The sequence below is a fragment of the Uloborus diversus genome, chromosome 8, assembly GCF_026930045.1.
Source record: "Uloborus diversus isolate 005 chromosome 8, Udiv.v.3.1, whole genome shotgun sequence".
NCBI classification, from domain to species: Eukaryota; Metazoa; Arthropoda; class Arachnida; order Araneae; family Uloboridae; genus Uloborus; species Uloborus diversus.
In genome coordinates this window covers 29429136-29441570 of record NC_072738.1, presented here as the reverse complement: position 1 = coordinate 29441570, position 12435 = coordinate 29429136, and the positions used below count along the sequence as shown (strand labels likewise).

The 12435-nt window shown below is 30.3% G+C and overlaps 1 protein-coding gene across 1 annotated transcript in view; it reads left to right on the top strand.

The window, feature by feature from the left end:
* Positions 1 to 8671, top strand: part of LOC129227231 (uncharacterized) — a 57635-nt gene extending 48964 nt beyond the window's left edge. The window contains exons 11-16 of the mRNA XM_054861740.1: positions 662 to 820; positions 2079 to 2174; positions 2485 to 2565; positions 4446 to 4712; positions 7267 to 7374; positions 8517 to 8671. Of these exons, the coding sequence (XP_054717715.1) occupies positions 662 to 820; positions 2079 to 2174; positions 2485 to 2565; positions 4446 to 4712; positions 7267 to 7374; positions 8517 to 8627 (822 nt within the window). The 3' untranslated portion in view covers positions 8628 to 8671. The remainder of the gene's footprint in view (positions 1 to 661; positions 821 to 2078; positions 2175 to 2484; positions 2566 to 4445; positions 4713 to 7266; positions 7375 to 8516) is intronic.
* Positions 8672 to 12435: the final 3764 nt, after the last annotated feature.

Genomic DNA, 12435 nt, shown 5'->3' with positions numbered 1-12435 from the left:
AAATCCTCAGTCCTGATTTACTTGTCATGACATTGCTTGAATACCATCCCGTTATCTTTACTAATAATAAAGCTGAAAGTCTCTGTCCGGAGGATGTTTGGTTGTCTGGATCTCTGTGACGCGCATAGCACCTAGACCGTTCGGCCGATTTTCATGAAATTTGGCACAAAGTTAGTTTGTAGCAGGGGGGTGTGCACCTCGAAGCGATTTTTTGAAAATTCGATGTGGTTTTTTTTCTATTCCAATTTTAAGAACAAAAATATCATAAGATGGACGAGTAAATTACGAAATTATCATAATGTAGAACCGTAACATGGGTACAAGCCAATTGGCGAGAAAATTCACCATACATTATTACAAATAATGTATGGTTCTTAATCTTTTGGTTCGCCTGTATATTTACAAAATAAACAGAGGAACCAAAAGACCTTTTAATTTTTCTATTACGGGCAAAGCCGTGTGGGTACCACTAGTAACAAATAAAATTAGAAGTCCCTTGAAGTTTGTTGTAACAGGATTTCACTGTATTTACAATTTTTTTTTTTTTTTTTTTTTTGGGGGGGGGGGGTGTAAGTATAATGTATAGAGAAGAATAGTGGATATATTTATTATGGTAAGCTTGAAAATCGGATAAAAGAATTGTTGATTCATTTATTTTTAGGTACGAGTTGAGAATGTTCAGGATCCAGCAGATCACATTCCAGAGTTATTCAACAGAGTGAGAAAGGAATACCTGATAAAGACATACAAAGTAGAATCGTGGACTGATCATATTGATTTTCTTGAGCAGTATGCTCGTCGCACTGGAAAGCTTTTGAAAGTAAGTCCATATAAAAAGTCAGGCTTTGTGTTTTTTATCATTTTCTTTTCAAACTTTCAATATCTTAACTCTGCATCATATTTGCACCATTTTTGTAATTGAAAGTATGCACCCTTGGACTATCAGATGAAAAAATAGAGGTGTTGCAGGTTAAGTGGCAACACTCTGTATATATACAGGGCTGATGAGAGGCCATGGCATCATAGTCAGAAATGGGGGGGGGGTAGTAGTAATTTTATATAAGTTCTATGAAGGAAAGAGTCCTGACAGTTAAATTGATAACGGACCCACTTTGGCTCTTGGTGGTCCTTTATATGTATAGAGAGAGAGAAAAGGGGGCTATTAATCATAAGAAATCAGAGCCCAAAGTGTAAAATGTACTATTGCTTACTTTTAACCAGTATAATGTGTTTCAGATAGATTTACTTGCTAATCAACTTTTATGTATATATTTTAATGAAAATCTTTGAAATCCTCAATTAGAAGGGATAAAAGATTGTACAACATTTTTATCTAACAAAAAGAAAGTTATCTGCTTGCTGTCTTGAATTTATTTAATTAATGCAGATTTTATAGGAAAAGTCAAAGTGAATATTCATATGCTTTCTTACTTTTTATGAGGAAGTTTTTTTTTCTGTACTCTCTTAATTTGGAGAAAACAGTGTATCCTTGCTTTGCTTAAATTATTAAAATATTGTAAGTATGATTTATTAGATTCTAGATTGATCCACACTGTTGTGTTAATGTAATATATCAGAGAATTTCAGTCACAAAAGACACTCATATTTTTTACTTAAAATGTTTTTAGGTGGAATAATGCTCTTGTTAAGTGTATACCGTTAAAGGAGACAACTGTATGAATTTTATTCCAAATTATTTTGTATTACGTATGCATGAGTTTATTTTAGAATTATTGTAGTGGATAAAAACAAAGGGAAAATGAGCAAGATTAAAATGAAAAACATTTGTAATTTCCGGCTTCCCTGCAGTTTTCTGCTATTTTCTGTAGAAAATCCACAGTATTTGGCTCTTATGAATTATAAGTTACAACAATTTTAGAAAGATAGCAACATGAAAATCAGATATATGTTTTCATGAAGAATTTATTATTTAATTAAATAATTATAAAAGAAATTTATTTTAGAATATTTCTTTAATGACTGATATTCTGAAATTTAAAGTTTTCAAAGAGTTTGTACACTGCATGGTTTCCAATATTTGCATTTCTGTTCTTACATATTTTTCTAATTCCTGTTAGGGTGGTGAACCAGATGTTACAGCTGTTTCTAAGATGATACTGAATGACTTTCAAAGAGGAAAGTTGCCATATTTTGTAAAGCCACCATTACTTGAAGTAAGCCTGAATATTCACCTCAGTTATCCTTTTCCATCATTTTAGATCACAGCATTTATTTGAATTTATTTAAATTTTAGTTTATTGAACAGTGCTGTTGCATGTGTGTAGTAGTTACAGGTCAACATTTATAATACATATCATTTTTTAAAAAAATGAAATTGTTATTGCTTCACAATGTTTAGTTTGCATAAAGTGAAAAACTTAATTTTTATTAACATATGGATTTATATGGTGTTCTGTTCGTGAATATATGGAATCAGGCTTAGAATCTTTAATGATGCATATTCTTATTCATTTTGCTTCCCAGACTAAAGAGAAAGAAGAAGAATCTGATGCTTCAGCAGTCAAAACTACTGATGAGGAAAAAACAGATGAAACTCAAACAGATGTACGTATTTGCAAAGGCATGGATTGTTACAAGCATGAAAAATTTTCTAAATGCCTCTTTTTTTTCTTCTTCTTCTTCTTTTTTTTTTAAGATTGCTGTTAATGGTCTTTTAAAATTGTTAAATAAGGAAATTCAGTATAAATATCTGTATTTTTCGTGATGATTGCACAGTCATAGTCTTTTCTTGAGGAATTTGCCCTTCTTCACTATTTTAGTAAAATTTTGTTTGAATGATGATAATTTAGAATGGAAAATAAAATGTACAATTAAATGTAAAAAATTAGAATTAATATTTGTAGTGATTTTCTTTTCAACATCAAAAATATTCATCATTTTTTAAAAAAGTGAGAATGTGCTTCATGAATGATATTTTTTAAATGTCTTAAGTAATCTTATAACAAATAGAGAGTGGAACACGTACTGACACATTTTATATGCTGGTTTTGGGGTGAAAACAGTTGAAACAAATCTCCTGGAAACATGATTTTGCTATAGAGTACCCTTTACATCTTGAGCACAGAATCGTGTTTCTAACTTCCAGCATTCAGTTGGATGGCTGAATGGTTATAAAGCCCTGAGCTATTAACCTAAAGGCCACAGATTCATCCCTCGAATTTAACTTTCAATCTACGCATATTTTTCATTCATGTTGCTTTCTGAAAGTTTTGAGAAAGTTGGGGAACATAAAAATACATTGTATTTACGTGTTTTTAATTCATTTTTACTTTTTTTTGATGAAAAAACTTCTTTCAAGCTGAGATGTTGCAATATTGTTAAAAACTGCTGTTATTTGAGCTGTTTGTTGTTTGCCTATGGCATAAGTATTCTATGTAGCATTATTGATAAATGAACTGTTATAAAATCATACACGCATTAAAAAAATTAAATCAGTATTAAGAATAAGTATTGATGTTTTTGAAAAGTTTAAAAGTTTATAGGTTTTTTTTTTTTTCTTTTTATGACGCCTGTTGCCTATGATAGAGTAACATGTATGAACATCATAGGTGAAAAAATTTTTGCGCTACGATAAGTAGTTTTTTTTAAATTAATTTTTAAAGTTCAAGCGCCTGTGACGTCAGATGGCATAGGAAGTGACGTCCGATAGGAGAGAAACGCTAGCGAACCGGTTCCCATGTCATGGGAGAAATCGAAGAACGTGCATTCGACTTCGAAGATGAAACGTAAAAGGCTTATCTCCTCGCGTTTCTGGAACATTAAACCTCTCATCCTCTCGGAAATATTAGAATTTCACCATTGATATTATTTGAGGAAGATTATTTAGATTGTGCTTTAACGAATCCGGCCTCCATGGTGTGTTCAAAAGGATTATTGAATTTCTAAAAAATAAAAATATCAGCGCGCTCAAAATGTCCCTAGCGAAAACAAGGGATCTTCGGCGGAAGGCTGCCCATTCGCGCCCTGTGACGTAGGCTCGTGACGTTTCAGAAGAGCGCACTTTTGCGCGTGGATTTTTAAAAATTCATTAAAAATCAACCACGGTGTTTTAAAATTCGGCGATGGTGAATTTTTTAGTTTTGAGGGTCAATTAACAATATGCAATAGCCAAAATATGAACATTTAATAGGTTGCAACTTCCCTATTGCAGCAGTTGTAATTTTTGTGCATTGTTTTCTGTCATCATCATGATTTAAATTAAGAGTTTGTCTTGGTATTTTTTTTTTTTTTTTTTTTGTGAGTTGTGCATTTAGAAATGTGAAAGAAAAAAAACGATGAAATGGTTTAAGTTGCATTTAAAACTTTTTACTTCCTACCTCATGCAACCATTTTAGTAAGAAAATGTGGGGCGGATTTTGGTGTAGGCATCTAAAAATGCTTTTTCTTTTTTAGTATCTTTTTATATGTGTTTTTTTTTCCTTTAGGAAAATAATGATGAAAGTAATAAATTGTGCATTATAAATGAAACCCAAGATTTCAGTGACTTAAAAGTTAAATTTGACTTTATAAAAGAAGGCGTGGTGAATGATGTCGAAGGATCTGAAATAAAGCTTGAAGACCTAAGTACAAATGGCGAAGCTAACTGTGAAGATAAAACAAATGAGTGTGACTCCAAGGAAAAAAGTGCTCTTAATCAGATAAATGATGTTGCTGAACAAGAGGATAAGTCTACGGAGCTGTTAGTTGAAGAAGTAAGAGAGCAATTCTAAAAATATCATTAAGTTCTAGTTTTTTTTTTTTTTCAAATGTATTTGAAGTACGCTTCACACTTTTAATCTAACATTCTTTGGATAAGCATATCCTATAATGTTCATTTAAAATTTTCTGTGTTGAATGTTTTGACCTTGACTGCTAATAAACACTACTGTGCTTATTAGCCGCTGCTGGGCTTATTAGTCTTGTTAGTTTGAATATTTTAAGTCACAAGCGGAGTTAGACTTACCTCTCAGGGTTGGGGGCTAAGCCCCAGGCCGAGGTTTGGGGAATGAGAAGTAAGAACTACTCCCCCCCCCACCACCGAATTAATTGAACAAATTGTTAGTTTACATTTGTTAATGTACATCCAAACCTGTTTTTATGTGGTGGATAGGGGCCGTATTAAAAAAATCACGTTAAAAAATTGTTCGTAACTTCATGAGTAGCTATAAAAAGTTGTTTTTGCAACACAGTTAAAAAAAAAGTTTCATACGGTAGATAGGGACCACATAAAAAAAGTCTCACGTAGAAAAAACCCCAAAAACTTATGAAATAACTAGGAAGTGCTTCTTTAAATGAAATCAAAATAAAGCAAGTGATGATAATTTGGCCGAATAGTCAGACAAAATTTCCTGAATAAAGAAATTTTTGGGAGATCACAGTGACCTCCCATCGAGGTGTCTCTGTCGTCGCATAAAGGAACCACCTCGTACTCGTTTATAAAAAAAAATCGAGAATTGAGTTCCAATTTGATTTTAATTTTCATATATTGCAGAAAAACAGGTTTGAGTGTATGTTGTTGCTTTCCGTCTTTTACATGTATTAAGTAAGTATCATTTCCCTCCTCCCAAACACACAGAAGCCTTTGAGAAATGATATGCCTGCTAAACCTCCATCCAAAAACTAGCCCTAAATTAAAAGATGAAAATAAAAATGTGTGTGGCAAGTCGTGAAACGATTAAAACCTTTGAAGTAGGATGAACTTATAAAATGTTAGATAATTTTCGTATGGGATTTTTTTTTTTTTTTTTTTTGTGAAATTCATTACTTTAAAGGAATCATATCCTTAGTGACATAAGAGGGAAGGACAAAGAGCGTGTTAGGTAAAAGCAAAGCTCCTTTTAAAATTTTAAAAATTGGAGTCTTAAAAACGCAATTGCAGTCGATATTTGGTAAGGGAAGGAGTGGGAGATTCTGAAGTTTTAAAGGCAATAATTCTAGAAATGTGTTTTAAAACTCTTTAATGATCCTAAAAAGGGTGATTTTTAGTTTTCTTAGACTCTCTTTTTCAATAGGAAGGCCTGTTTATCAGCATTAGAAGGTGCTGCCTAGAACAAAAGTCCCTAGTTCCAATACTGTAAATATCAATGAGCAAAATTGAGAGGTCATGAGATAAGAGAAAAGCCTTATTGGTTTACAAACATTTTTGTTTAATTGTTAGGAAAGTATTATTTTTCCAAAAACAAAAATAGTTATGTGTAGATAAAAGCCTTTAAACATTGTTTGCACTTCTTCATTTAGGGTTGCTAATAAGCTGTCAAGGAGAGCTTAGCCCCCTTAACCCTCCCCCCTTTTAATTCCGCCCATGTTGAAGTATGTATTTGGGTGTAGGTTTTTGCATTCATTTCGTAGAAAATTGTTTTAAAACAGTTTTAATAATATGGTAAAAGTTCTTATTATTTGTGATCTACTTTTTGCTAAATGTATTTTAACCCTTAACAGGGAACGTGCTGTCTCACGACCGCTCATAAGTTCATCCCCCCCCCCCTACTTTATATTTAGTCCGATTGAATGATTTTCTGAATAGCTTTTTGTTTTGTGACCTTGAACAGCGCCCTTGCTTATCAGTATCTTTTGGCAAGTGCGTCAGGTTTAAATTTTATTGCATTTTTGAGTAGTGGTCTGGGAGACCTCCCCTCCCCTTCAGTGTTAGAAATTTTTGGCAGTAGTTAGTAGACATTGCTCTTAATGTTAGGATCCCTGAGATGGATTCATTTATCTGATTTGTGTTATGCGGAAGAGATGTAAGATATTATAGATGAGGTTGAGAGTTGGTTGAAATGTTCGCAAAAGTTCCGAAACAAGTGTTATAGGGACAATAAGGGCTTAAATATTCCTGGATATATGGTGTGATGTACTTATTGTTAAGGTGCTGCCAAAATTTTCCCGTAATATGATATAATCAATTTTTCTATATTAAAATGTTCTGTATATATTAAATAACTAAGATAAAATAATAGATTTGTTTTTATTATGAGTTTTAGATTATTTACTGTAGCATATGATTTGTTAAGGTGCTGTCAAAATTTTCCCGTAATGTGATATAATCAATTTTTCTATATTAAAATGTTCTGTATATATTAAATAACTAAAATAAAATAATAGATGTATCTTAATACACAAGTTCTAAAAATAATTTGAAAATAATGTGGTCTCTGAGACCTCCCGTCCCCTGTTATGTCCTACTTTTTCACATCCCATGTTACAGGTTGATTACTATAAAAAATCAAAAGTTCACCAATGTTTAAAGCTGTCATTGTTTTTTTATAGGATTCTAAAAAACAAGTTAAAGAAAAACCAAAACATCGTAAGAGAAAAAGAAAATTGGAATTTGATGATGATGAACAGCCTGCAAAAATGAAATTGACTGCAAAACAAGTAAGAGCTTAATGAATGTTTTAATCAAAATTGTTCATTTGCACAATTTTTATGACTATTCTTTTCATTAAAATTTGAAATATTTTTCATGATAAGTGACACTATCCTGCAATGAAATTGTTACTTCCAAAGTTGATATGTTTTTGGGGTATTTTTACTGTGCTGAAATAAAATTCAAAACCAAAAAGTTTCTATCGCACACCATCAATATTTTTTTTTTTTTTTTTTTGAGGGGGGAGGGGCGTTAGGTTAATTCAGTACCAAAATAGCCAATTTTTTATTTCATTTTTTTTAACAACACAGTTAATTTTTATTTATTTCTTTATTTACTACTTAATAAACTAACATTCGAAGAATATTCTGTGAAATTTCATTAATTTTTTTTAAAAAAATGAGCTTTAGACAGCGACTCTAACAGATGTTTCTCATCAGTAAATCGTCTAAAAAGATTTATTGATCAATAAGTGTTTGCAAGAAATGATATTTGATTTTTGAAAAATATTTCAGCATTTAAAACTAGAAACAACAGTTTCTCATCAAAAAAAACTAAAAATCTTCTATTTTGAAATTATGTTAAAATTTAAAAATACCAACAAGCGACGTTGATAATTTCAAACTCTTAATAACTAATAAATCATTTTGGTCTTTTTAGTTCAGATTATTCTGTGGTTATGAGGGACTGAAATTTTTTTTTCGTCTTGAGATGTTTGTGGAGAGTTGCGGTCAATAGTCTATTTCTTCATAAAAATTAAATTAAAATTTCAGACTTTTTGAAATGTTACTTTATTATTAAGTAGAAATCAATATTTATTTACTGTGTTGTCAAAATTTTTTGATTGAAAAAATGCTTTTTCTTTTGCATTGAATTATATTTACTTATCATTTAAATTTATTTAATTTTCCTCAGAGTGATTTTTGTATATTCAAAGAGTAATTCTGTAACTAAATTCAGCTGTGTACATTAAATATTGTTTTTTCTTTAAGAAAAAAGTGCATGAATATGTTTGTGATAAAATACACTTAATTATACAATACTGGTAAAATGATTTTGCAAGAAATAGTTACAGCATTTATTTCTAATATAGATTTGAATATGTACCCTTCAGATTTTTTAACCATGATTTTACTTGTTTCAATTGCAGAAAAGAAAAATAATGAGAGCTGACAAAATCAAGAAAATTGGAGTACATTTCTATGACACTGCCAATGTGAAAAATCGTAACAGAGATAGAAAGAAGGACACTAGCTCTTAGTATTTAAATAAATGTAGTATTTATACTATACTTGTTGTTATTTGTTGATGACTTATTTTTTATATATTGCAGTTAATATTTAAAAAATAATAATATTTTAAAATGCATTTTACTGTTTAAATGAAAATAGAAAAAAAAAACTATGCACCAGATTATAGTTATGGAATGCTGAAATTAGTTATGTTGCCCATTAAAAAAAATTAATAAAAGAATATGGTTGCAACACTAAATAGGGTTCGTTCGCTCCGGGAAAACCTGGAAGTGTCTGAGAAAGTGACATTGTTAAAAATGTCAGGGAATTTCCCAAATCTGCCCCCTTCCCCCTAAAAAAAAATCCAATTTTTCCCAGGGAATTTTGTTGTATGAGATCTAATCTTCGTTTTTATCGATGTTTCCTGAAATAAATTGAAACATTTTGAGGCAAAATGACGCTGGCAATGAAAAAAGTAGCGACTCAAGAGAAACTTCCGCCGTCACCATTTTTGACCCTCAATAGTTCCCAAAAGAAAAATTTCTCGGGTGAGCAGGAATTATGCACAAACTCAACAGGGGAGAAGACAATTTACTGTTTCGGAAGCACAAGCCTAAATGTGGGAGGATTAATCAGGGAAAATCCTTTTTTTGATTGGAAAGTATTTTCAACCACGCGTGAAACCTAGTCGCCATCTTTGGTCATTCACAAGATGGAAGTAGACATGATCATTAAATGCCTAAGTTTCCAACAACAAAGCAGAAATAGATGTTTTTCTTTCTGCAAACTAATGAGAATAATACAAAATGTGCTGCAAATTGTTTTTTTTTCTTTTAAATATTTTAACAAATTTTCTTGAGAAAGGAAAATAATTGTTCTTAAAACTTCATCTTATCCTCATTGCCTTGGACGCTAATGTGCTAACAACTTTTCAACTGAATTGTAGTTCATGAATATTTATTATTTTTAAATTGTTTTCATGCTACAAGTTCAAAAAATTATATTTTTATTTTTTAGCATAGCCACCATATTTGATCCTTCCCAAGATGGAAGTGTACACATGACTTCTTAAGTACCTAAGTTCCCGAAATCGACATTGGATATTTATTGCAATGCAAACTATTGAAAACAACGCAAAATGTGCCCTTTTTTCAGATAATTCGTAATTACTTTCTGAAAAAAATGCAAAATTTTATCTTCAGAACATTTTTTTAAATTCTAATTGATTGTGCTAAAAACTGACTATTTTGTCTTGATTGTAGTTTATTAAGGATTATTAATTATTTATAGCTACTTTTATGTTACAAATTCGAAAATCTACTTATTATCTTAAATTTCTCACTTAGTCGCCATATTTGGTCGTTTGCACAATGGATTTTTGCAGATGGATGGACATGTAAATTTCCAAAAACAAAATTGGGTGTTAAATTCAATGTAAAGTAAACTATTGAGTATAACATAAAATGTACAATAAATTATAAATTCTTAAAAATTAATAATTTTCTAAAATTTATTTTAACTTTAATGTAAGCATCCTTTAATATGCGAAGAGGAAAAAAAACTGATAAAAATTGGCATTGGCCTGTGATCGGTGTATGTTGATTTTTGTTATTATGCATTATATGGTATGCCAATTGATGCAATAAGTTAATCATACTTATACTGAAAAATAACTTTGTAGTTCGCCCAATATGTTTTGTTTTATATACTAAATAAAAAGAAGTATTGTAACCAAAAGCAGATGCTTAAAGGTGCACGATTACAGCAAAACGCTAATATTATGCATGACATGTGACATTGAAGAAATGCTAAAATTAATTTAAAGTACTTTGTTTTCAAAAAATAGTAAATGAATTAAAACAATTTTGAACAAAATGTATTTAAAAAGAAACTTAAAAATTTGAAAAAAGGAAAAAGTTCCAAGATTTTTTTTTGTTTAATCTAAGGGGAAAAGTATCAATTCATCTGCATTGTTACTTTAAACAATTTTAATTTGAAAATATTGCTGTTTAAACTTAATTTTGAATTAAACGAGTAACTTGGAATTTTCTTAAAAAAACCTGGAAAAGTCAGGGAATTTTTTTTAGGCACAAGTGTATGAACCCTGCTATAGTTAAACCTTTACACTTACAACTTAATATGCAAGACATTTTTGACACCTATTGATATTAAAATGTTTTCTCAGATGGCAATGAATGATAACAGCTCGTTTTAATATATCCACACTCTTTTCACTACTGTATTTAGATAAAAACTTTTATTGCATTCAGCCTCCTAAATAAAATTTTGAGTGCTGTTGCACACCAATTTGAATGAAGAACAGGGGTGCCCCAAGCTGAAATTTTTCGGAGGGTTGAAATTCTCAATTTCCGATTGGAAGTCCAAATTTTACCAAATGACAAAATATGAGTATGCAAACATAAGTACATCTAGAAAAGGGACAGTCTGGCATTTTAAAACTGCGATAATACCCCCAACTTTGCCAAATCGTCAGACAAAGCTGAATAAGGAATATTTATAGAAGATTACTGAAGGTTGTATTTAAGGGGTGAGGTTTTAAGGTTCAAACCCCCTCCGAAATTTTTAAACTATTCCAAAATGTGCTTTTTATTTTAATATTTTTCTGAAAAACTTATTAATACCATGTTAATTTTTATTTACTCATTTATTTTTTTCAACTTCATTTAAAAAATGAAATCATTATTATCATTGATATTATTTATATATTGACAAGTCGGACAAACTCAGTGCTTAGTCTCCAGTGTGTAGTTTTATTGTAGCTATTGCGAAAATCATTTCTTAGAGAACAATAGTGTTTTCGTTCAGATTTTGAACATTTGATTACAAAAACACCAAAATTCTTGAAATTTAAAAGTGCCAAACTCTCTATTTAATACATTTTATAGGTGCGAAAAATATGAATTTAAGAAGTATTACTTCAAATGCACATACAGTGAAACCTGTGTGTAACGATACTGTCTATAACGATAAAAAAAAATTTTTTTTTGACCCCAGCAAAATGTCAGCATGAATAATCAAACTCTCTATAACAGGGTTGGCTGGATTGGACCCAATTCGGTTGGACCCAATGGGTTTTTTTGAAAAAACCCATTTAAAAAAAATCCATTATTTAGCCCACTTTTGGATTTTTTAAATTTTCTGAGAAGTTTTTAGAAAAAATTGATTAATTTAAATACTTTTACAATTTAAACTTATTTTCTATTTGTTCTTTACCACAGACAATAGACATAAAAAATGAATTTTGAACTTAAAATAGTATTTCTTAACTCTTGACAGCATTAAAAAAATACTTCAAAGATATTAAAGAAAAATATTTAACTTTTTTCTTTAACTGGTCAATAAATAACTCAAATTATCTTGACTAAGTCCTGTCACGTCTGATATTCTCAAAATTTGTAGATTGTACAGAGGAAACTACTCTAGCTAAAAGGCTTTCATATGAATTATTTTCTGCAAAACAACACGTCACATCTCAAATAAGCAAGGTATATTTTTTTAGAAATTAACAGGTTTCTCAAATGGTCAGACAGGAAACAGAATAGGATGTATAGTATTATCACTATCTTACGAAAGTTTAATATTTCTTACTCTGTACACAGAAATAGAAAAACTGGCAACATAAGGTTCAAAGAAATGTCTTGATTAAGCTGGAATTCAATAAAAAGGGATTTTTAAACTACTTAAGGTTCCACAGTAGTTTTGCATAACAAAATGAAATACAATAAAGTAAAATGAAAAAAGAAATGTAATAATTTAAAAACGAACAATAGATTTTATCACTCGAGAAGTAACTTTGTCTTAACTGTTGGTAATCAT